We start from the raw sequence: 26,600 nt of genomic DNA on the forward strand, positions 1-26,600 counted from the left end.
GTGTCAGACAATAATTACTTAATGAAGGCTCTTTAGACTTTAGACGTTAAGATTCAAAAAGTTAAAACTTTATAAACATTAATAAACAAACGATTGTCAACATCATATGTCAAAATATACAAAGTAAATAGCCTTAAATCAAACTCTAAGAAGTTTTCAAGTAGGTTTTTCATACTTTGCCTTGCTGTAAATTTTGATCATTACTGATGGAATTAATGGGTGTGGGTGGTGAAACTGATATTAAGCTACATTTACCAGTAAAAAACTAATCCCTCCAAGCCTAGTTATGACACAGTCTTTACTTACACATACATTACTTTCACAAGACCCCCTGCCCTATTCAATGAATGGGTAGTTATTCAGCTTTTCTTTTTATCCTCCTCATTCAATGTGCAGCCCCAAACCTTCTTGGCTGGGAACACTATCCACACCATCCACTAGATACAAAATTGCTAATATAGTATCTATTTTTAAGAAAGGGGAAAAAAGCGATCTGGGAAACTACAGGCTCATTAGTTTGATCTCAATTATATGCAAGGTCTTTAAACAAATTTTGAAAGAGAAAGTAGTTAAGGAAATAGAGGTTGACGGTAATTCAAATAAAATACAACACAGTTTTACAAAAGGTAGATTATACGAGACCAACCGGATCTCTTTCTTTGAGAAGATAACTGATTTTTTAGACAAAGGAAATAGAGTAGATCTAATCTACCTGGATTTTAGTAAGGCACTGATACAGCACCACATGGGAAATTAGTTAAATTGGAGAGGATGCAGATTAATACAGTGTGAGAATTGAAAGGTGTACGAGGAAATGGTTAAAGGGGAGACTACAATGGGTCATACTGAAAGGTGAAATATCAGGCTGGAGGGAAGTTACTAGTGGGCTTTCTCAGGGATCAGTCTCGGGACCAATCTTATTTAGCATTTTCATTCATGACCCTGGCACAAAAAGAAGGAGTCTGCTAATAAAATCTGCAGATGACACAAAGTTAGGAGTTCTTGACAATACAGAAAACCGGAACATCATACAAGAAGATCTGGAGGACCTTGAAAACTGGAGCAATAGAAATGGGATGAAATTTAATAGTGCAAAGTCATGCACTTAGGGATTAATAACAAACATTTTTGCTATAAGCTGGGGACATATCAGTTGGAAACTACAGAAGAGGAGAAAGACCTGGCTGTATTGGTTAATCACAGGATAACTATGAGCTGCCAATGTGATGGGGCCACAAAAAAGGTTAATGTGATCCTAGGATGCATTAGGCGAGGTATTTCCAGTAGAGATAGGGAAGTGTTATTGCCATTATACGGGGTACTTGTGAAATCCCATCTGGAATACTGTGTGCAATTCTGGTCTCCCATGTTTAAAAAAGATGAATTCAAACTGGGACAGATGCAGAGAAAGGCTACTAGAACGATCAGAGGAATGGAAAACCTACCTTAGGAGAGGAGACTTAAGGAGCTTGGCTTGTTTAGCCTAACCAAAAGAAGGCTGAGAGGAGATATGATTACTCTCTATAAACACATCAGAGGAATAAATACCAGGGAGGGAGAGGAGTTATTTAAGTTAAGCGCCAATGTTGACACAAGAACAAACAGGCCATCAACAAGTTTAGGCTTGAAATTAGATGAAGGTTTCTAACTATCAGAGGAGAGAAGTTCTGGAATAGCCTTCCAAGGGGAGAAGTGGGGGCAAAAAACCTAACTGGCTTCAAGACTGAGCGTGATAAATTTATGGAGTGCATGGTATGATGAGATGCCTACAATGGCATGCAGCTTATCTATGACTGCTAGTAGCAAAAAAAACCAATGTTCGGAGATGGGGCACTAGATGGGGAAGTCTCTGAGTTACTACAGAGAATTCTTTTCCAGTTGTCTGGCTACTGGGTCTTGCTCACATGCTCAGGTTCCAACTGATAGCCATATTTGGGGTTGGGTAGGAATTTTCCCCCAGGTCAGATTGACAGAGACCCTGGGTTTTTTTTGCCTTCCTCTGCAGCACGGGTCACTTACAGGTTTAAACTAGAGTAAATGGTGGATTCTCTGTAACTTGTAACTCTTAAATCATTATATGAGAACTTCAGTGACACAGCCAGAAGTTCTGTGTCTATTATAGGAGGGGTGGGTGAGGTTTTGCGGCCTGCAATATGCAGAAGGTCAGGCTAGATGATCACGATTGCCCCTTCCAGCCTTAGAGCCTAGGGCTCAAAAACAGCTTCACTGTTGTAGTTCAAACTTTCAACAACAACAGCATCAAAATTTCAGTCTGAGGCAGATATCCTACATGGAAAATATCTGCTCAAACAGTTAAAATTTGACCAAGTTATAAGCAACTGAAAAGGGGGTCTTAAAATGGGAAGTATTAAGCAAACTTATGTTAGGAATTCAACATGGCACACATTAAATGGATTGCTAACTGATAGGTCTCTAAATCTAATTGTAGATGGGGCATCATCAATAAACAGCTGTGTTTCTAAGTGGGGTTCTAAGGGTTGTGTTCTTGGTACTACACTATTTAACATTTTTATCAATAATCTGGAAGAAAATATAAAGTTTGCACATGACACAAAGATTGGGGGAATGGCAAATAATGAAGAGAACAAGTCACTGATACAGAGTGATCTGGATCGCTATGTAAGACGGGCACAAGCAAACAATATGCATTTCAATACAGCCAAATAGAAGGTCAGACATTTAGGAACAAAGAACATAGGATACAGTTACAGTATAGGGGAGTCTACCATGGGAAGCAGCAACTCTTGGGGTTATGAGGATAATCAATAGAACATGAGCTCCCAGCGCGATGCTGTGGCCAAAAAGGCTAATGCAATCCTTGAATGTACAAGGGAAGCTCGAGTAGGAATAGGGAGATTCCTCTCTAGTAGTACCTCTGTCTTCAGCACTAGTGTAATTGCTACTGGAATATTGTGTCCAAAATTCATGAAGGATGGTGATAAATTGGAGACGGTTCAGAGAAGAGCCATGAGAATGATTAAAAGATTAGAGAACCTGCCTTACAGTGAAAGACTCAGAGAGCTCAATCTATTTAGCTCAACAAAGAGACTTTTATACTCTTGTGATCAAATCACCCCATAAGAATCTATTTTCGGAATAGAAATTTGATATAAGAGGGATTTTCATTGTAGCAGAGAAAAGTATAATGCGATCCAATGGTTTGAAGTTGAAGTTAAACAAATTCAGGTAGAAATAAGGTGTAAATTTTTAACAGTGGGAGTAATTAATCATTGGAAAAATTTACCAACGGTTGTGGTGGATTCTTCATCAGCAGAAATTTTTTAATCAAGATTCGATATTTTTTCTAAAAGATATGTTCTAGTTAAACCAAAGCTACTGAACTTAAAGCAGGAATTAATTGAAGAAAATCCTCAGGCTTGTTTTATGCAGGAGGTCAAACTAGATGATCACAATAATCCCCCGAGTTTAAAATCTATGAATAGTGCCCCTTTATAATTATAAGCAGGAGAGGTAACACCACCTAGTAGGGTTGCCTCATACTTCCTATTGCAAAACCTATTTACAATTGCTTATAACTTCGCCCAACTTTAACCATTTGGGCTGAAATTTTACATGCTGATTGTCAGCCTCAGGCTGACCTGTTTTGGGAAATTTCAGCAATAATGGTTCACCTATTCGCAAGAATGAGGTTAAAGAAAATACATTGTTTTGCTCATATTAAATTCAGGCAACCTTTTCTGAGAGAAGATTCAGCACCCACATGATGATCTGAAATTTGGCCAGGTTCAGTTGGGGAGGGGAAGCTTTTTTGTGTGAGAGTGTATGTGTGTATGTCAGCGATGTGCCTTTTGCCATTCCTATGGAAATCCACCCAGATTTGGCCAAGTGTGTGGAAAAACTGCAGTTTGTACATGCTCAGTAGAGAGTAGCTAGAGCTTCAAAACAAACTTCCCTGAAGAGTCCATCAGCCCAGGGCTGAGCCAGCCCTTCTCTGAAACCGCAGCTATAGGCGACAGGCTGGGCTGGATCAGAGCACCAGAACTGAAAGCAGGAAGCCTGTCTCCCCTAAGCTCTCAGTGATCCCTTGCTTACACCCAAGCAAGCATGGAGGAGGATTGCTGCCTGATTCAGCTGACAAGAGCTGGACTGGGGGTGTGGGGTGAGGAGGAGAAAGGTATTAGATTGGGTCAGGGAGCCTGGGGTTGGGTGGGTGGAGAGACTGGGACTAAAAGCTCTTGGGGAGGGAGTGGGAAACTGGCACTGGGAGCTAGGTTGGGGAGAAGACTGGAACTGGCTGGACAAAGAGGCTGGGACTGGGAGTAGGGTTGCAGGGGAGGAAGGCTGGGACTTGTTTTGCAAGGAGACTGGGCAACACAGATTGGACAAGGAGATGGAGGAGGGGAGACAGACTGACTGGAAAAAGAGACTGGGATTGGGTGTGGGGAGGGAGACTTTAGGAAACAGTTATTTAGATGGTATCGTTAAAAGCTATGTCAGTAGGGCTACCCTGATTCTCCTTCCCCACTTCAGAGCTATGTTGTACTCTTGACTTTCAAGGTTTACACCAGGGGCAATAAATTCTTTTTCATCAGAATAATATAATATATATAGCATTATATAAAGGCAATGATAATTATTCAAACAAATGGACTAAAATTCTAATCCCATAAGTATATCAGAACATTTTCCCTTTCATGTGTGAGAGGCTACTAGTTACTTTTAATAAAGTCATGGTGATTGAGGTCTCTCAGTGAGTCTACATTAAATTTGCTCACTTTAAAAGCAAAAAGATGTCTTTCTACTTGGCAACCCTGCAAACTCAACACAAAATCTGAAAGTCAAGCTGTTTTATTTGTTTCTCCCGTATCATTTCCAATAATAGAGTGTACAGTCAGCTTCAATGAATAGTTCTGTGAAGATGAACAAGGCAGATGATTTACATAGGTCAGCACAAAAAGAGACTTTTTATTCTCAGTTACTATTACAGATTTTTTTTTAAATTATGAAATGAGGAATGTGAAGCATTGCTGGTGTTTAGCTTATAATAATTATAGCAAGTCAGACTCTGCACCTAAAAATCCTGGAGGTGTCCTCTTAATTAATGTAGTCAAACTAGACTACATTCACTATAAAAATTCCTGTACTTACCTGTCACAGGTAACAAGCTGGCTTCTAATTTGTGCGGAACTCTTGGAGGAATTTTCATAGATGCACGAATCTGGTAAAAACTAAAGAAAGAGACCAAAAAATCATTTGCAAACTATGAAATAAACAGTCACTCTCATATATTTACCAATATACAGACACACAAAAATTCTAATACAAAATACATATTTTCCTTTCATGACCTTCTTTAAGTTTCACACTTTTAAAAGTGGTGAGGAGGGAGGAGAGAGAGAGAGAGAGAGAGAATTTCAAACCTTAAAATGTGAGGTTACAATTGTAACTTTCTTTTATTATCCACATGATTACCTATCATTAACTATAAAGATAGGTAGAAAACTCAAATACATTCTGAAGCCTAAATTATACAATTCATTTCCATCTTTATTTCATCTTCTGGTTCTCTCTTCCCTATTTTATTAGTCCCTCCATCCCGTTCTAGTTCCTTATTGATACTGATTTGGTTTTGGGTCAAAATAGCTCAAGAAAATGTATCTTCAATATTGCTTTTAATCTACTGAACTCCTACTGATCACATCATCATGACATAAGAATCTAAAAGTATACTACATGATCTTTGTTCTGTCTGTTCCCAATTTTCATCATCATGGAAAGACTAGCCTGAAAGGTTTTACATTTAAACCAGCTCATTATCAGATTATAATCTCTTTAGGACAAGGACTGTGTCTACCTCTATTTTTATATAGCTCTTAACTTGGGAATTGCCACACTGCATTCAACCTAGTACTCTGTCTAGTTTAGTATCCCATCTCTAGGACGAGGTGCTTCTCAGGAAGGTGCAAGAAGCTCTACAGGGGACAATTAAGGAATAACATGCCCATAGCAGAAGCTTCTTCATAGAATCTCAGAGGCACAAAAATTGGTCCTTTCTAATTAAAAAAAAATCTCATCTAATTCTCATCTAACGTAATGGAGAATTTCTGATCATCCATATCAATGTCTAATCCTCTTTTTGAATCCCACTAAGATCAGTCTCACTAACATTTTGTGGGAATGAGTTCCACAAGTTAACCATTCATTGTGTAAAGAATTTATCTGTATCATTTTTAAGTTAGCTTCCTTTCAATTTCACAGACTGTCCCCACATTCTCATATTATGATAAAGGATAATTAGCAGTGAATGATTTATCATTTATATTCCATTCATTATTGTATGCATCAGTCATATTCCTTTATTCATCTCTTCTCTAAATGAAGCAGTCACAATCATGTCAATCTCCTGTGACTCATTTAAGTCACCCATCCTCCTCTATTTCTACTACATCTCTTCTGAAATACTGTGACCAAAACTGAACACAACAAGGCTCCAGTTACAGACACAGCCTCTCAATGCTACCGTAACATAAGAAAGAAGTAGGCAACTAAAATCAATTCTAAATTTTAACCCTGACACAAAAATAAGTTAAAAGAAAACTTCAGTTTGGCCAAGACTGTGTGACAAAAATAGTGAGATATTGGAAGACATTGTTAATAACTAAATGTTGATAATGTGTTCAATACTTGTACAAGAGATAAAAGGAAGAACATCTCTACCCTGAACAATTTACACGATCTAGAATATCACCATTTTAAAATGTGATAAAACAGCACCCATATTACATTTACAAGCTTTGCGATTTTTCAAAAACCTGCAATGAAGCTGTAGAAAAAATAGGTATAAAAATAAAATACTCAAAGAAATGACTCATCACCTGTCAAGCATGAGTTAAGAATGATAATTTTTCATTAACTACATAAAAAATACATATAAAATATTTAAATTAGATATCCAACATCTTGTTCTATTACTGTAAGGAACTGAGGAGATTATTTAACTAAAGGAGAACTCTTCACAACAGAAATCCAATTGGGACGCATTGTAATACAGGAACTTATTTCTCATCACTGGATCAGCTATGACTTTGCAATAGGTAATACTGATTTCAGTTAAACCAAGTCGAGGTGGCATACTATTGTGAACCCTATGATGGCCTCATCAAAGGCCATTATCTTAAACATACAATATAGTCAAATGTATGTAATAATTTCTGGATCCAAATATAGCATTTTTCTAATTACCACCTAGATCTTGACATGTTATTCTAAATATTACTTTGGAATTTGCTCCACTCCTTGGTCCAAAATAACTAGACTATGAAGGTGATCAGGAACAGTCAACATGGATTCATCAAGGGCAAGTCATGCCTGACCAACTTGATTGCCTTCTATGATGAGATAATTGGCTCTGTGGACATGGGGAAAACCAGTGGATGTGATATATCTTGACTTTAGCAAAACTTTTGATACGGTCTCCCACAGTATTCTTGCCAGCAAATTAAAGTAGTATGAATTGGATGAATGGACTATAAGGTGGACAGAAAGCTGGCTAGATTGTCGGGCTCAAAGGGTAGTGTTCAATAGCTCGATGTCTAGTTGGCAGCCAGTATCACATGGAGTGCCCCAAGGGTCGGTTTTGTTCCAACATCTTTATTAATGATTTGGATGATGGGATGAATTGCACCCTCAGCAAGTTCGCAGATGACACTAAGCTGGGGGGAAGAGGTAGATACGCTGGAGGGTAGGGATAGGGTCCAGAGTGACCTAGACAAATTGGAGGATTGGGCCAAAAGAAATCTGATCAAGTTCAACAAAGACAAGTGCAGAGTCCTGCACTTAGGAAAGAAGAATCCCATGCACCGCTACAAGCTGGGGACCGACTGGCTAAGCAGAAGTTCAGCAGAAAAGGACCTGGGGATTACAGTGGACGAGAAGCTGGATATGAGTCAGCAGAATGCCCTTGTTGCCAAGAAGGCCAACGGCATATTGGGCTGTATTAGTGGGAGCATTGCCAGCAGATCGAGGGAAGTGATTATTCCCCTCTATTCGGCAGTGGTGAGGCCACACCTGGATATTGTGTCCAGTTTTGGTCCCACCGCTACAGAAGGGATGGGACAAACTGGAGAGAGTCCAGCGGAGGGCAACAAAAATGATTAGGGGGCTGGGGCACATGACTTATGAGGAGAGGCTGAGGGAACTGGGCTTATTTAGTCTGCATAAGACAAGTGTGAGGGTGGATTTGATAGCAGCCTTCAACTACCTGAAGGGGGGTTCCAAAGAGGATGGAGCTAGGCTGTTCTCAGTGGTGGCAGATGACAGAACAAGAAGCAATGGTCTCAAGTTGCAGTGGGGGAGGTTTAGGTTGGATATTAGGAAACATTATTTCACTAGGAGGGTGGTGAAGCACTGGAATGGGTTACCTAGGGAGGTGGTGGAATCTCCAACCTTAGAGGTTTTTAAGGCCCAGCTTGACAAAGCCCTGGCTGGGATGATTTAATTGGTGCTGGTCCTGCTTTGAGCAGGGGGTTGGACTAGATGACCTCCTGAGGTCTCTTCCAACCCTAATATTCTATGATTCTAGGGGAAAGCATCTCCTTACCCCATTTAAAACTGGGGGGAATTAGAAAGGTAGGAAATTGCTGACGGTGACACTGATACAAACTTTTAACTTCCCTGTCTCACCTTTGGTGGGTTATAGGAAATTGTACTGCTGCACTGAAGGTATTATTTGTGATATATTTATCAATTATGTCAAAAGCACCTAGAGTATATGCCCTTCTTAGCATTTGTTTAAGTCTACTATTTATTTAATTCTAAAACAGCTGCTCTCAAACTGTGGTTCAACACAACTGGTAGTTTTCAAACTCTTGCTGGTAGTCCACCTCAGATTTTCAGCAGAGTAGTGCACTGTTTAAGAAATTTAGGTTTTTGAAGTAGCATGAAAAATGTGTGTACTCTATAGAATAAATATTTAGTTTTACGGTTTGGAAAGATGTCAGCCACCTTACTCAGAGTTCATCCCATTTGAATCTTTACCTAGAAAACTGATTCTCTAACACACACTGAGAATCATGTGCGCAGATCCTTGCATCTGCACAGTTTTCAATGCAGGTTCAGGACCATAGGTCGCAGTTCAGCAAAGCACTTTAAGAACATACTTAACTTTAAGAACTTTGCTGCATAGGGATGGTTTGCTGAATTGAAACCTTAATTAGTCCCTTTGGCCAGAGGCAAGCAAAAAGCAGAAAGAGTACTGAAAAGAAAACGGAATTTGGAAAAGGTATGTTTTAAAGGGGAAAGAGAGATTTCTGAAATCTTTAATACTTTTTTTGCATGAAATAATTTAATTCACCTTAATGATACCACTTAATGACAATAATGTTTACAATCCAAGTTCTAAATTATTTTATGATAAATGTATCCATAGATTGAGGGATGTATTCATTTAACAGTTAAATTGATTAAATGAAAAATACATTGCATCATCTTTATTTTTCCTCCCATTACTCACTTCCAATTCAGGAAAACTCCACATACCATTACCTGCACTATGTAGTTCAATTTAGGTTAGCTGAAGAGGGAAAAGGGTTGTTTGTTTGTTTTGAAGACAGGTGGCCTCATGATACTCAGTACAGATTTTTATACTTTAAGTAGTTTTTAATACATAAAACGTTTACCTTCTAATCCTAATATCAAAATCCTGTAGGGGTTCAGCTCAGGGCAAAGTATGTAAACAATAAATTAAAATCTCATCCCCTGATTTTTGAAGTAAGTAATGACTTAACTACAGTGATGTGAACATCCGCGTGCGTGCGCACACACACACACACACAAACACACACACTCTATTTACCAAAACTGTAAACACACACACTCTATTTACCAATACACTGCCTTACTGATTTGAAAATGCAGTACTGTGAATATTAAGGATCTAGCTGCAGACAAAGAGCTACAATGTGAAAAGGTATTCCAGTCACTGAGATATATGCATAACCTAGAAACTCTAAAAGAAATGTTACATTATTTGCCAGACTAAAGAAAATTATACCCTCCTCACTCACAAAGTATTTTGTTGCCTTTATCTCTCACACCCACTCTCTTTGCTCCACCCAAGCGTCACTCCTGACCACTCCCCTTTGCCTCTTTCGCCCTCTCCTATCTTTCCTGACTTTGTGCCTTCTCTCTGTATGCTTGGTTCAACTTCCCAACTAATTTATGCCAAGCTCCTTCCAGGTCTATTTTCAAAAGAATTTCTAACAATGGCCCACTCTATTAAGCATTTAAATTATGATGTTCTGTTTAAGTACTCTACTGTATTGCACCTGCTTGTGCCTCTAGATTACAATATTGCAAGGCAAGGACCTATTACTTGTCTGGCACAGTTCACCAGTTAAACTAGGTACCCTTACATTTCTTTATAAATCAGATGCAAATATGTGCATGAATTTACCTCCTATCTACCACAAGACGTACACAACATCTCAAACAGAAAATAAATAAATAAAAATAATAGATAAAACTTTGTAGGTGACCTTTAGGGTCTAAAAATTGTATGGATAATTAAAGATTAACATAATAGATTTTTTTTGATGAATAAGCCAGGTTACTGAAAAGTAACCTATTATGTCAGAACTTGTGTATTTTGCTTATTTACATTTTTTCCTGACTATATTAAATGCTGTTGGATGTAGTTAAAATTTTAAAGATTGCATGGAAATCAAAAACAATTTGTGATAACACGATACGATGTAATCAAGGGAAAGTTACTCATTTTTTAAGAAAGGAAAGATCAATGCATCTTAGGACAGTCACTCTACTTTATGGTAACTGTGGTTCCTCGAGATGACATCAGTGTGTATCCTATTGTAGGTGTGAATGTACTTCACGTGCACAAGTCTGTTTTTTTTTTTTGTTTTAAACAGCTGTGACCATCAGGTCACACATGCACTCCTCATGCTTGGGAATACAGAGACAACCAGCCACGACCCTCATTCAGTAACCTCACAATTCAAAGCCCATGGTAGCTGAGGACTCAGAAAAGGGGACAGAGAATGGGTTGTGAGATTCACACTGATGACATCTTGAAAAGCCATAATTACTATCAGGTAAGTCACCATTCTTTCTTAGATTCATAGGTTATAAGACCAGAAGGGAACACATGTTCATTTGGTCTACCTTATGCCCTTGAATTATTTCCTGCTTCAAAATCCAATAGCTTTGGTTTAACAGGAGCATATATTTTAGAAAAACATCCTATCTGGATTTTAAAATGTCCAGTGATGGAGAACCCACCATGACTCTTCGTAACCTGTTCCAATGATCAATTACCTCCACTGACAAAAATTTGCACTTCATATCCAGTTTGAATTTGTCTAGCTTCAACTTCCAGCTACTGGGTCATGTTACACCTTTCTCTGCTTGATTGAAGAGCCCATTATCATACAAGTATGGCCTACGTTCTTTGTCCTAGATGTCTGACCTTACATTGGCCATACTGAAATGTATAGTGTTTGGATGCACCCAGCATACCAAGCAATCCAATTCTCTATGTATCAGTGACATGTGCTTTTCATAATTTACCACTCCTCCTTTGTGTCATCTGCAAACTCTGTCAATAATGATTTTACATTTTCTCCAGGCAATTGAAAAAATGTTAAATAGGATAGGGCCAAGGATGGATCCCTGGTGGAGCTCATTAGAAAAAACAGTCACTTGATGATTATTTCCCATTTAGTAGAAGGGAAGGTTGGCAGAGGTTACAGAGTGATTCACAACTCTTGACCAACATATCACAGTGGACATTTGGACAATGATGAAAATTGTGTTACTGTAATCACAGAGGTTGAAAGTCACTTTTTCTGAAACATAGGCCCCTTTCAAGGTGGGTCATATGATCTATGATAAGTTGGAAATGGAACAGGACAAGATATCCAGACTACCTGAACTACTGTATTTTATACTGTATTTTCTTTTATTTGCAGGAGTGTAAATCCTGAGTGAGCAAAGCATTACCCTTGAATCTTTTAAAGAATGAAGAGATTCATCTGCAGTGTCATTGAACTGCTTTGTTCCATCAAACAGGAGATCTCTGACAATATTCTGCAGTTCTTTGGGGATTCCAGAACATTGCAAACAGGATGTATGCCGCATCACTGTTTCTGTTGCCACTGGGTGGGTGGGATGCAATACCCTCTGCATCCAACGAAGTTTGCAATGATGCCTTAGCAATAAGCTGATCCTCTGTAATAATTGTCTGGAATTGCTCTCTTTGTTCCTGAAGCAGATGTTCAATAAAAAGTGTGAACTTACTATACTGAATGTAATTGTATTTGGCAATGAGAATTTGATAATTCACCACTCTATATAGCAGTGAGGCCAACTAAGTCTAGACATTTCTGGTCTCTGTCATGAAAGGTGGACTCACAATGTTGTTGTTATGGTACTTATCAGTATATACCACCAATTAATTCAGTGTTGCATGTGCAAGTAAATAAATAAATATTCTGACCCTTTTTCAGGCACATAATATTTCTTGCCTGCCCTTTTACACGTTAAGAGGTACTGCCACTGGGATTTGCCATACTGTTTTAGCCAGTTGAAGAAAAGCTTCATATGGTAGAGTTATTTGACCTGAAGCAGCAGTATGGAGTAGGTGAAACAGCTTACGCTCCTTTACTTCCTCTCTTCATGAGGTCCTGAAACTGCCTGAAGTCATCTGTATAGGAAGGAGGCGGCAGCAACATCACTGCCCCATAAAGCGAAGAGGAAGATATATTAGTTGATACTGCTTCCTCATCTGTTCTTCTTTCTTGCTCCTCAAACAACTCCTCATATTAAGGAGATTGATGGGAAAAATCCTGTGGTAAGGTGGTTTTCCTCTCTCATTCTCCCTACCCAGTTGTGTAGGCACCGGAGGAGAGTATCCTATTTGTAGCCCAAAGGGAAAATGTGGGACTGCAACGCTGACTCGAACACAGAGATTGTTGGGTGGCCCATAAGTGTTTTGATCTTACAGACTCTCTGGGGGAAACTCAGGAGAAGAAGCCCAAGGAGGACATCTAGGTGAGCCCTGAATAGAAATCTGAGAATCTGAAGAACTCCCATCCTCAGACTCCAAGGGAGGGGCAGTAGACTGTGGGATGGCTAAAGACATAACTTCTGACATACATGGTACCAGTGAATGTGTCGGTACCAGAGACAAACAGGAGTCCCATCTTGAAACAGTCCCGGTACCCAAGAGTTGGCGGGATTCTGATTCTTTGGGTATCAAAAAGTCCTTAGATCAGTGGTTCTCAACCTTTTTTCATTTGCGGACCCCTAAAAATTTTTGAATGGAGGTGCGGATCCCTTTGGAAATCTACTGTCTGTATATATAATTGAATATAGTTGAATTCTGTTCAGTCAGTTTTCAGTCTAAGTCTTTCGCAGACCACAGGTTGAGAACCACTGCCTTAGATAACATGAACCTTCCTGGTAGTGAAGCTAGTAATGAAGAGGAATCCTGGAAGGATGGGCCCTCACAGGCTCTCAGTGCTGAGGGAGCTGCAGTTTTTTATTATACCAAATTCTCTTACTACAACAAGTGTTGGGCATATTTGAAGGTACATTCAGTACTGAAGATGAGGTATTTGGGTACCACACACTTATGCCTAGTCAAGGAGGCCTCCTTCGACTTCTGTTAACTGAGTACCAAACTCAAGGTAGCCACCAGTGTAGACTGAGGCTATGTACCAAGAAACTCAGGGCTAGGCGCACTGCTTGACGCCCTCTTAGCCAATATGGGTTTATTGGCAGTGATAGATCTGGGAGCCTCAGCTGCACCCTTGCTTCCTCAGCTCCCGGTCCCAGATAAAGAGAAAATGAACATGAAAAAGAAACCAAGCCATCAACCCCAACTTAGCTCAGCATATACCCCTATTCTCTCAGGGAGGCTTCTATGACCCCTTTGTCAGGAGCCTTCAGGGTAAGTCTGCCCTCCCCCCAACCTCCTCCTCCTGTGTGGGGTTGCTTCCTTTTCAACCCTGTTTCTGAGCCCAATACTGTGCTTTATCCCTTTCTAACCCAGTGTGGGGTTTGTATACCCCATCACAGAATGCTATAATAAGTAGTCATGAGGAAATTCTAAGAGAATGTGTTGAGTTCTAAAGATTTGAATTCCAATATCTATGTGCACACCAACTGTCTTCATTATATGAGGTACAGTTATAATAAATGGTGGAGGGATTAGTTATTACATTAATTACGTGTATTGCTGTAGTGCCAGTGACTCTAGTAATGGACAAAGGACCCCACTCTGCTAGGCCCTATACAAACAGGGAACGAACAACCGCCTGCCCCAGAGAGTTTACAATCTAAGCGTAAGAGAAGAGACAACAGATGGACACAAACAGATAGCCAATACAAAGAAACAATGAAAAATATTGCTCAGAACATCAACAGCCTAACCATTGTCAATTTTTTAGGCACCACAGAAAAGGAGAGAGTTTTGAAGGTGAATAATTAGCTGATTTTGCAGATATTCACAGGGATCTCCCCACATGGATTAGGGGTAACATCAGAGGAAGCACAAAGGTGATTTAACAAGTGGGTGATGGAAGCCAACATCATAGGCCAATCAAAGGCAAAAGTCGACATCTTGATTGTGAATGAGAGATAAGTAGGGTTGAGATAGGCTGAGAAGGGCCTTCAAAGTGAAGGTAAATAGCGTATGTTTGATGCCATGGAGAAGGGGGAGTCAGTGGAAGAATAAAGGGAGAGGGGTGACATGGTAACAGAGTCAGGATAGGGAAATGATCATTGCAGCAGCCCTCTGAATGGATGCAAATGGGGAAAGATTGCATTTGTCAAGGCCAGCAAAAAAGATATTGCTGTATGAGAGACATGAAGTGATGAGAGCATGGACAAGAGTTTTAGTTGCATAGATTAACATAAAAGGCAGCATCTTTGAGATGTTACTCAGAAAGAAAGAATCAACAAGATTTAGACATAGCCTGAGGACCTAGAGAGCAGTCTGAGTTAAAATGAGATTAAGATTACAAGCATGGTGTTGGAACCTGCTGGCAAAACTGTTACTATGATATGACAAGAGGTGCATGTATACTTTGGAGGATCATGTATCCCTCATTTCAGCACTGAGTTCTGTAGATTTTGTCAATAGCAGTGCAAGGAGCTCTTGTTATATGAATTGTCAACAGTCTGGTGGCATACATGACAATGGCCTCTGGGGATTACTGAGGGGTAAATGAAGTCAATGTCTCAGAAAGAATCCTGTGGGCAGAGTGAAGGGGTTCACAGATTCCAAGGCCAGAAATAACCACTGTGATCATGTAGTCTTTCCTCCTGTATAGCACAGGTCACAGAACGTCCCCAAAATAATTCCTAGAGCATATCTTTGAAAAAAACATTCAATCTTGGTCTAAAATTGCCAGTGATGGAGAATCCACCACAAACCTTGGTAAATTGTGTCAATGGTTAATTACTCTCACAGTTAAAAATTTAAATCTTATTTCCAGTCTGAATTCGTGTCGCTTTTACTTTCAGCTTTTGGATTATGTTGTACCGCTCTCTGTTAGACTGAAGAGTCCATTATCAAGTATTTGTTCCTCATGTAGGTACTGTGGCAAACTGCTGGCACTATTATGAGGGGTCCCGCACTTTCTCCTCTTGTGGGGGTTCAGGGCGCCGTTTCTCACACCTGAACTGGGGTATCAACTGTCCCACTAGTGTCCCAAAGAAGGGGAGTGGAGAGGGAGGTACCCGGGCCCGCCCTCTACTCCGGGTCCCAGCCCCCAGGGGCCCTAAGGATAGCAGCGAACCACTTGAACTAGTGATTCCTTCCCCTGGGCTACTTCCCTCTCCGGCCCTTCAGCTTGTGGGGTTTCCTGCCCTCTCTCTGCTTGGGCCACGTTTCTCCCAACCCCTTGTGCCTATAGAGTCCCTCTGATCTGCACAAGCCGGGTTTCCCTTTACCTAGGGTCTTGGTCTTCTGGCCCGCCACAGCACTTCTCCAAACTGCTCTCCTCCCAACTGCTTTCCACTCCTACAACAAATCACTCTGCTTCAACTCTTTCAAACTGCTTTCCTCCAAACTGCTCTCTGATCCAACACCAAACCACTCTGCTTCAACTCCTCCAACTGTCTGATTGAAGCAGGGGGGTTTTAGCAGGTGACTGGCTTCAGGTGCTCTAATTGGTTTCAGGTGCTCTAATTAATCTGTAGCAGCCTCTCTTCCCTCTACAGGGAATAAGGCTCTCCTCATCCTGGGGCTCACATATCTCCCACCTATCCCTCTCCTGCTGCCCTCTGGCCATGCTATATCACAGTACTTATAGTCTGTAATCAAGTCACCCCTTAACCTTCTCTTTAACATTTACATTCAGTAGACTCAGGGCATGGCTACACTTGCAGATGTAGAGCGCTGGGAGTTAAACCAGCCTTCGGAGACAGCAGCAGAGAAAGCGCTGCCGTGTGTTTACACTGTCAGCTGCAGACACAGTGGCGTGGTCACATTTAGCAGCTCTTTAACGCCACAGAAAGCAGTGCATTGTGGTAGCTATCCCAGTGTGCAAGTGGCTGCAGCATGCTTTTCAAATGGGGGAGGGGGGTGGAGTGTGACAGGGAGTGTGTTGTGTGTATGTGGGGGGAGAGACAGTGTGTTTTGGGGGGGCACAGTGTGTGTCAGCATGCTGTCTTGTAAGTTTAAACAGCAGTAGGGGGAAACCCTGACATCAGCCCTCCACCCCCCATCTCTCTCACACACACACATGCACAAACGCCTGCCTGGGCAGCAGCAGCATTCCACAGTAATGGTTTGCTTTGTGTCCCGGAGCAGATAAATATGCTGGCTGTCAGAAACAGAGCTTTGAAAGGGGATACTCGCATGCCTGCAACCAAGTTCAAAACAATGACCAGAGTGGCCACTTGACTTCAGGGGATTATGGGACATTTCCGGAGGCCAATCACAGCGCAGTAATGTAAGACATCATCCACACTGACACCTGGGCATTTCAGCCAGGGTGCAGCAAGCTTTATGCTTCTCATGGAGGTGGATTACCAGGGGCGCTCAAGCTGCAGAGTCCAGGCGCTCTATGTGCCTTGCTAGTGTGGACACTTCGGGAGTTAGGGCACCTGGGGCTGATTTAATGTGCTCTAACTTGCAAGTGTAGCCAAGCCCTCAGTGTTTGAGCATAGGCCATATAGGCTTCTCCAGTCTGCTACACCTAACCTAAACCCAAGTTTTACCTTAGCAAAATCCCTTGACTAAATGTCCCTGTGACTTGCTTTCCTCAGTTCCAGTTGCCCAGGATGATTATATTAACTTAACTGCTTTCATCTTCCCTTTATTTAGTTATGCTTATTTCTTGACTTCTAAAGTAAAATAAAGTCTGCATGTGGATTTTAGAGCACTCTAGAATATCACTCTTAAACCAGAAATTTTCATCTCAGGGCAAAAATTCCGAGAGGAGCCCCTGCAGTCAGAGAACACGAAATATGTCTAACACACATTCTCTGCTGCCAAGGGTAGAGCTCAAATGCACAGTGCATGGCTGTAATACAGGTTTAATTACTACAGCATGTCTCTCAGAGCCACCCAATTACTAGCCTCCTCAAGTACAATCCCATCCAAAACCCAAGGCAAAGGGCAGCTAGCCCATCCTGAAGTTTGTGCTGCTGCGGCTACATGTGGTTTTCAGTGCACTAGCTCAAATCATAGCTAACGCGACACTGTCTCTTCAAGCAGGAATTTACACTTTTCTGCTCTAGTATATACATACCCTAAGTATTGTGGGAGGGGGAGGGAGAAACTGCACAAGGAATTCAGGGCATGAACTGATTTCCAGGTAGGGATCACTATCTTCAGTAAACTTTGCATGACCCATGTTAAGACATCACACAAAAAATGTAATATCAATAGCTGAAAAAGCTGCACTACTTGTGCCCAACCTAAAAATATAACATTTATGCCTAGCAATCATTCTCAAATGCCAACCAAGAGCAGGACTCAAATTCATAGTCAATGAGTATGACCAGGGTTCAATGATTATCACCCTGAGTTATTCCAAGTCTGTGATGTCAGATAGACTTCCACAGACTCTTCCCTATCTCAATACAGTGCGGACCTATTTCATTCTCTGTGAATCAGCCCATATTTGATTTGGAAACTTTCGTTTGGGAAATGTCCATTAAGGCACCATACACTGCATTATGGTATACAGCAATTGTTCAAAATAAATTAAAAAATTTATGGAGATATCCTATCTCCTAGAACTGGAAGGGACCTTGAAAGGTCATCGAGTCCAGCCCCCTGCATTCACTAGCAGGACCAAGTACTGATTTTGCCCCAGATCCCTAAGTGGCTCCCTCAAGGATTGAACTCACAACCCTGGGTTTAGCAGGCCAACGCTCAAACCACTGAGGTCTTTTAAATTAACTATGCTACTCTAGAGGAGTTTCCAAACAGTGAAAAACCTCTATCCCACTTTCATAGCAACATGCCCAACAACCATTCATAGATATCTATGTAGAATGGAGGTGTAATGTGTTATTTATCTTTCAGAAATAGTTAGAGCCCCTTTTAAAAGTACTTTGCAAGCCACATTCCCCTAAAGTATAAAACTCCCTTGCTACAGATACGAAGTGGCAACATGGCCAACAACTATTCTCAGATTCCAGATGACACATTTGAGTATAGTTGGAGTTCAATGACTACAGCATGTCACCCTGAGCTGTTCTGCGACCAATGTCAGGTATGTTCAGGGCCATCTGTAGATATTTTGGTGTCCTACGCAGCCCCCACGTGGGGTGGGGGGACTAGCCCCAGGCCTCCGCGGGGGCACAGAAGCAGGCTTTGGAGGCAGGGGGGAACTGCCCCCCACCACGAGCTGGCGGAGCAGAGTGGGTTGGGTCGCTCCACTTCCTGCCGCCTGGTGAGTGCAGGGCGTGCAGCACCCGACCCCTGGGATGTTGCAGTCCCCTGGGACGTTGCTCAGGGGAAGGGGTGGAGTGGGGGCGGGAAGAGGCGGGATGGGGGCAGAGCAAGGGTGGGGATTTTGCAGAAAGGGTGGAGTGGGGGCAGGGCTGGGGTCGAGTGGGGGCAGGAGCCATGGGGAAGAGGCGGAGCTGGGGTGGGGGCACCTTTCCTGGGCGGCTCAGCCGGCTGTGGGATCGGGCTGGCTGCTGGAGCAGTACACAGCTGCATAGGGCACCAGGAAATCTGGGGCAATTTGGTGGCCCAAATTTCCTGGTGCCCTACGCAGCTGCGAACTTTGCATATGGATAAGGATGGCCCTGGGTATGTTTCACCATTCTATTCCTAATCCCAACACAGAGCATACTCACTTCAATCCTTTAGGTGTGACAGTTTGATACATGTCAGCCTGAAGTTCCCAACTGAGTAACTTTTTCAACATTGCTTCCCCAAAAGGGCAATGGGAGCTGTGCACTAGCGGACATAAATTCCAAGCAACTGAGATCAGTTTGTGGAAGATCATAGCCATTGTTGGAACCCCAGATGTGTACAAAGAAAACCTTCAGAAAAACAAGGTGATTTTGTAAAATGCAAGGTAACTCGGGAATGCTTTGCTCAAATTACTCAAATTTTGAAAACTAGCACTGTCACTACTCCCATGTGGCACAGCAAATTTCAAGGCAATCTGAGTCAGAATGCAGAGTTTTAGAGCACTTAGAATAGTTGACCTTTAAACAGAGTGACACTTAACCTTAACTATAGCAGATCTGGTGTTCCACTATAATATTTTCAAAGAAACAAGTAATTTTCTCTCCTTTAGCCACCATCAGAGGATGATGCTTGTTTTGTTTGAGGGATTTTTTGGCTTTGGTATTTGGAAACTAAATTGAGAACCATATTCATCTTGGCTAGTATGGAGCTATTAGGAAAAATAAATGCTGACTCTCCTTTGCTTTGCCAGGAACCTTTCTACTAGAGATTCTGATGGAAAGGAATACAAGGGCATCCTTCCTTTATATAAAGAAAGCATCCCATCCCATCTTTTTGTGGTACTGCAAGTAGGAAACTAGTATGTTCTCATGGGGTAAAGGAAAAAGAGATACAAATAAGAGATATAAAACAACAGGGAAGAGATCATAATGCTAAGAGAGACAACAAAAGCCCCTCCTAACAAATGTAAATAATTATTTCCAACGTATTAAATCTGACAGAAGAAATAAATGAATAGTAAAATAAACCTGTTTAAAACCTGAGGAATACCCTAGGAATAAGAAAGAAATACAGCCAAAAAGTTGCCTGGTTATGGCTACTGAAAGGAGCAGTCCAAGAAAGCTCCTCAGTTATTAGTTGCAAAAAGGAACCAACAGCTGAGATCAACAGTTGGCTGGTACCACTAACACAGCAAGGTTGAAATTAGAGCTAGACAGAGAGAAGATATAAATCCCTATCTCATACCTCCCAAGTGATTGCCTTAATCATAGAATATCAGGATGGAAGGGACCTCAGGAGGTCATCTAGTCCAACCTGCTGCTCAAAGCAGGACCAGTCCCCAGACAGATTTTTGCCCCAGATCCCTAAATGGCCCCCTCAAGTATTGAACTCACAACCCTGGGTTTAGCAGGCCAATGCTCAAACCACTGAGCTATCCCTCACTTTCTCTCTTTTTCTTTGGCCCTGACTGGAACAGCTCACAGGAGAGATTGAGTGTAACCAACCCCAGAACAGCAGATAACCTGGTGGTTAGGGTGCTCACGTGGGATGGGGGCAGATCTGAGTTGATCCAGAGTGAGGATCAAACCTGGGTCTCTCACATCCCAGGAAAGAGCCCCAACCACTGGGCTAAATGTTATAAAGTGGGAGAGACAGATGCATTGACAGATGAGGACTCACAGGCCTACACTACAATGGAACACTCAAAGCATGGAGTCTAGGAGCCCACGTCAGCTGACTTCGGCTCATGAGGCTTGGACTAAAAATTGCAGTGTAGACATTCAAGCTCTGACTGGAGCCTCCTCACTTGTGAACTCTCAGAGCCCAGGCTCCAGCCCAAGCCCGAACATCTACACTGCAGTTTTTAGCCCCACACCCTAAGGCCTGGTCTACACTAGGAGTTTATGTCGAATTTAGCTGCGTTAAATCGAATTAACTCTGCACCCGTCCACACAACAAAGCTATTTAGTTCGACATAGAGGTCTCTTAAATTCGACTTCTGTACTCCTCCCCAACGAGGGGAGTAGCGCTAAATTCGACATGGCCAGGTCGAATTAGGGTAGGTGTGGATGGAAATCGACGCTAATAGCTCCGGGAGCTATCCCACAGTGCACCACTCTGTTGACGCTCTGGACAGCAGTCCGAGCTCGGATGCTCTGACCAGCCACACAGGAAAAGTCCCGGGAAAATTTGAATTCCTTTTCCTGTCTGGGCAGTTTGAATCTCATTTCCTGTTTGGACATCATGGCGAGCTCAGCAGCACTGGCAACGATGCAGAGCTCTCCAGCAGAGATGGCCGTGCAATCTCAGAATAGAAAGAGGGCCCCAGCATGGACTGATCGGGAAGTCTTGGATCTGATCGCTGTGTGGGGCGATGAGTCCGTGCTTTCGGAGCTGCGATCGAAAAGACGGAATGCAAAGATCTACGAGAAGATCTCCAAAGCCATGACAGAGAAAGGATACAGCCGGGATGCAACGCAGTGCCGCGTGAAAATCAAGGAGCTGAGACAAGGGTACCAGAAGACCAAAGAGGCAAATGGACGCTCCGGATCCCAGCCCCAGACATGCCGTTTCTACGAGGCACTGCATTCCATCCTAGGTGTGGCCGCCACCACTACCGCACCACTGACCGTGGACTCTGAGGATGGGATATTGTCGACGCCCGCTTCCTCGGAGATGGTAGGGGACGGGGAAGATAAGGAAGGAGATAAGGAGGACGAGGCATTCGACAGCGCTTACAACGCTGATTTCCCAGACAGCCAGGATCTCTTCATCACCCTCACAGAGACCCCTTACCAACCGTCCCCAGGCGTTAACCCGGACCCAGAATCAGGGGAAGGATCAGCCGGTAAGTGTTTTAAACATGTAAACATTTATTTAGAACAGAACATTAATATTAACTGTGGGTTTTTCATGATTAGATTGTCCTAGGCACTTAAAGTTTTAGTCTTTGGCAGTGCAACTGCTGCAAAAAAACCCCTAAATGTCCGGTATATCTTGATTGGTTTGCCCTAGGCGCTCTATTGTTTAGTCCTTGCCAGTGCAGCTACAGTAAAATTCAGTCTGTATGTCCTGGGATAGAACAGAAATCCTCATGGGACATCTCCATGAAGCTCTCCTGGAGGTAATTGGAAAGCCTTTGCATGAGGTTCCTTGGGAGAGCGGCCTTGTTGTGTCCTCCGTAGTATGAAACGTTTCCGCGCCAGGCTATCATCAAGTACTCCGGTATCATTGCCTTGCACAGCATGGCGGCATACGGCCCTGGTCTTTGCAGGCTTTCACGAAGCATGCGTTCTTTGTCGCTGTCTGAAATCCGCATCAGAGTGATGTCGCTCATGGTGACCTGCTTTGAATTAGGGGAATGTTAGTATTGGGACTGCTTGCCTGTTCCTTTACAGAACTGTAACCGGCGGTTTACAGCCATGCGGTGGAGGTGGGAGAGGGGCAGCAGAGAGGGATCTTTCCCAGGGACAGCCACGAGGGGGTGGGTCAGGGGCAGAGTTCATGCTTGCCGGATTGCTGGCAGCAGGAACTGGCCAACGCTAGGAGCATTGCTTTGAACGTCAAAGTAGGGCAGTGCTATTATTAAAGTTTTAAGGTGCCACAAGTCTACGGCTTACCATGTCAGCCTGCTACCCAAATTCCGCTGTCCTGTTCCGCTTCTGTGATCTGCACTGCAAGAACCCAGGGACTGAATGCGAAGGCTGAAAATTCGACCTTGTCCCGAGTGCGCATGTGATAGGTGCTATGAATGGTCTTGTTCACAGAGAAAGACTATTTTCTTTGTTCACCAAAAAATTTATCTTTCTGAGGAATTCACTCCCTTTTTCCCATCCCACAGCTGTGACTGTCTCCTGACCTACCCGGTCATCAGACTCCCAGAGGCTGGCGCAGATTAGACGTAGAAAGAAAAGGACACGGGACGACATGTTCTCAGAACTTATGGACTGCTCCCGAGCTGAGGCAACCCTGCAGACTCAGTGGAGGGAGAACATGTCCCAATACCAGGGAGCACACAGCGAACGGGAGGAGAGGTGGCGGCAGGAAGACCAGCAGGCGACTCAAACGCTGCTTGGACTAATGAGGGAGCAAACAGACACGCTCCGGCGCCTTGTGGATGTTCTGCAGGACCGGAGGCAGGAGGACAGAGCCCCGCTGCAGTCTATCTGTAACCACCGTCCCCCGCCACAAAGTCCCATACCCCCCTCACCCAAAGTACCAAGAAGGAGGGGCAGCAGAGTCCGTGAAAACTGTCACTGTACCCCTGCAGACTGCTCAAGTGGCAGAAGGCTGTCATTCCCCAAAATTTGATAAGTCCTTTCCTTCCCGCCTCACCCAAGCCCCCATCCCAGTTTCATCCCCTGTCTAGTTGCTAATAAAAAATACGTTTCTGTTAATTACTGTTTCCATCATGTTTTTTTAGAGGACAGTCTGTTTGAAGCGGGGGAAGGGAGTTGGTACAGACACGGGGGCAGGTTCAGCAGCAGGTCACACACACAGTGCAGTCACTGGGCACCCTGGTCAGTCTGGGAGGTGGTTTTCATTTTCTGTGTGTGGGGGGGGGCTATGTGACTTTGTGGCAGGGGAGGGCGGTTAGAGATCTTAAGCAGCGGTCCTTATCCTTGATCACAGAGCCACGCAGCAGCGGATCTGTAACCGTCCTCCCCCTGCCACAAAGTCACATAGTCCCCACACACAGAGTCCCGAACAGGTGGGGGTGGCAGGCTCCATTGAAACAATCAGTCCACCAGTGCGGACCACTGTAGAAGCAGGAGCCTGTCATTCCTCGAGTTTAGAAGCGTCCTTTGCATCACTACACTACACCCGCTCCCCACCACAGTCTGCGCCCCAGTTTCAACACTTTACCGCGAAAACAGTAATAAAGACAACATTATTCATTAACAAATTTTCAGTGATTTTATTTTTAATCGTGGGTTGGAAGGGGGTGAATGGGGTATGAAACTGGAGAGGATAGTGAAGATTCACTGGGTAAAGAAACGGGGGCAGGTTCAGCTTCTCTGTAAAAAAACTTAATAGTCACAGGTTACCCTGCTCACTCAGGAACCTAGGTTTCAAAGCCTCCCGGATGCACAGCGCATCCCGCTGGGCTCTTCTAATCGCACGGCTGTCTGGCTGGGCGTAATCAGCAGCCAGGCGACTTGCCTCAACCTCCCACCCCGCCATAAAGGTCTCCCCCTTGCTCTCACAGAGATTGTGGAGCAGACAGCAAGCTGCAATAACAATGGGGATATTGGTTTCGCTGAGATCAGAGCGAGTCAGTAAGCTTCTCCATCTCCCCTTGAGACGTCCAAAAGCCCACTCCACCATCATTCTGCACTTGCTCAGACGGTAGTTGAAGAGTTCCTTTTCACTGTCCAGGGCGCCTGTATAGGGCTTCATGAGCCAGGGCATTAGCGGGTAGGCTGGGTCCCCGAGGATCACTATAGGCATCTCCACATCCCCAACGGTTATTTTGTGGTCCGGGAAGTTAATACCTTCCTGCAGCCGTCTAAACAGACCAGAGTTCCTGAAAACACGAGCGTCATGAACCTTGCCCGGCCATCCGACGTTGACGTTGGTAAAATGGTCCACCAGTGCTTGCAGCACCATTGAAAAGTAGCCCTTTCGGTTAATGTACTGGCTGGCCTAGTGGTCCGGTCCCAGGATAGGGATGTGAGTTCCATCTATAGCCCCACCGCAGTTTGGGAATCCCATCGTGGTGAAGCCATCTATGATGACCTCCACGTTTCCCAGGGTCACTACCTTTGACAGCAGTACATCAACGATTGCATTGGCTACTTGCATCACAACAACCCCCACGGTAGATTTGCCCATGCCAAAGTGGTTCGCGACTGACCAGTAGCTGTCTGGCGTTGCAAGCTTCCAGAGGGCTATGGCCACTCACTTCTGGACAGTCAGGGCTGCTCGCATCCGGGTGTCCTTGCGCTTCAGGGCAGGGGACAGCAACTCACAAAGTTCAAGGAAAGTTCCCTTTCGCATGTGAAAGTTTCTCAGCCACTGGGATTCATCCCAGACCTGCAGCATTATGCGGTCCCACCAGTCCGTGCTTGTTTCACGTGCCCAGAATCGCCGTTCCACGGCATCAACATGACCCAGTGCCACCATGATGTCCACGGCGCGGGGTCCCGTGCTTTGTGACAGGTCTGTGCCACTCTCAGACTTCATGTCCTCATTGCGCTGCCGTAGCCTCCTCGCCCGATTTCTCAGCATCTGCCTCTGGAAAATGTGGCTGATAAGGTGCGAGAGGTGTTGACAACGGCCATAACTGCAGCGATGGTCACAGCGGGCTCCATGCTCGCAGTGCTGTGGCGTCCGTGCTGTCACTCAGCAGAAAAGTGCGTGAATTGATTGCCCGCCGGCGCTTTCAGGGAGGGAAGGCGGGAGTGATGGTTGGATGACGACAGTTACCCAAAACCACCCTCAACACATTTTTTTCCCCAGCAGGCACTGGGGGCTCGACCCAGAATTCCAATGGGCAGCGGGGACTGCGGGAACTGTGGGATAGCTGCCCACAGTGCACCGCTTCCAATGTCGACGCTTGCCCCGTTAGTGTGGACTCACACAGTCGAATTACTGTTCTTAGTGTGGATACACACGTTCGACTTTGTAATATCGATTCCACATATTCGATTTAAGTGAAATCGAACTACTCTCGTAGTGTAGACATACCCTAAGTCCCATGAACCCAAGTCAATTGACCCAAGCCATGCATAACCATGCCACTGGGTCTTTTATTGCAGTTCAGACATACCCACAGATGGTATACTGGCCTGGAAAAAGTTTTTCCCAGCAAAAATTAATTGGGTCAAATTCAGGAACAATTTTATGTTGGCTAAACCTGACATTTTCAGTGCATTTGTCTGAAAAATTTTGCCCAGCTCTATCTGAAGTGTTCCATCTCTTAACGTGTGCAGGCTACAAACCTTTCACCTTTGGGACTTCTAGATGGAGTTTGCACAGAGTAAGAAATCCTGAAAAGATGGTCTTCTTCAAATAATAAACTATTTTTCATTTGATTTAAAAATTGAGAAACGAAACCCCCCACAGTTCTACTACTTTTAGGTTTTCGTCAGATTGTACAAGACCTACATTTTGATTTAAAAATCAATCTAACAGTGCCCCTTTAATATTGAGGCAAAGGTATTAGTCGCCCATTCCATTGTCCTCTGTCTCTTTAGAGTTCAGAGAATTCTGATTTAAATTTTCACTTTGCTATCTTTAGGGAATCCATTTGCATCCTGTGTTGGATCTAATATCTTTAAAAGAATCAGAAAGGACATACCCTTTGACATTTTGGGAAGCTCTAGATTTTTCATTGGCTGTAACAATTTAATGTGTGTGAGATGTGGGGCAGCTTGACACTTTTGTATCCTGTTTATTTATGAAAGTGTTTCAAAAATAGACAATATTGCCTTGC

The 26,600-nt window shown here is 43.3% G+C and overlaps 1 protein-coding gene across 6 annotated transcripts in view; it reads right to left on the reverse strand.

Annotated features, from left to right (window-relative positions):
* Positions 1 to 26,600, reverse strand: part of FAM135A (family with sequence similarity 135 member A) — a 151,261-nt gene that overhangs the window by 90,019 nt on the left and 34,642 nt on the right. For all 6 annotated transcript variants that reach the window (XM_034766221.1, XM_034766223.1, XM_034766219.1 and 3 more), the window contains one exon: positions 5,131 to 5,210. In XM_034766221.1, coding sequence (XP_034622112.1) covers positions 5,131 to 5,210 — 80 coding nt within the window. The remainder of the gene's footprint in view (positions 1 to 5,130; positions 5,211 to 26,600) is intronic.

Source organism: Trachemys scripta, chromosome 3, assembly GCF_013100865.1.
Source record: "Trachemys scripta elegans isolate TJP31775 chromosome 3, CAS_Tse_1.0, whole genome shotgun sequence".
NCBI lineage: Eukaryota > Metazoa > Chordata > Testudines > Emydidae > Trachemys > Trachemys scripta.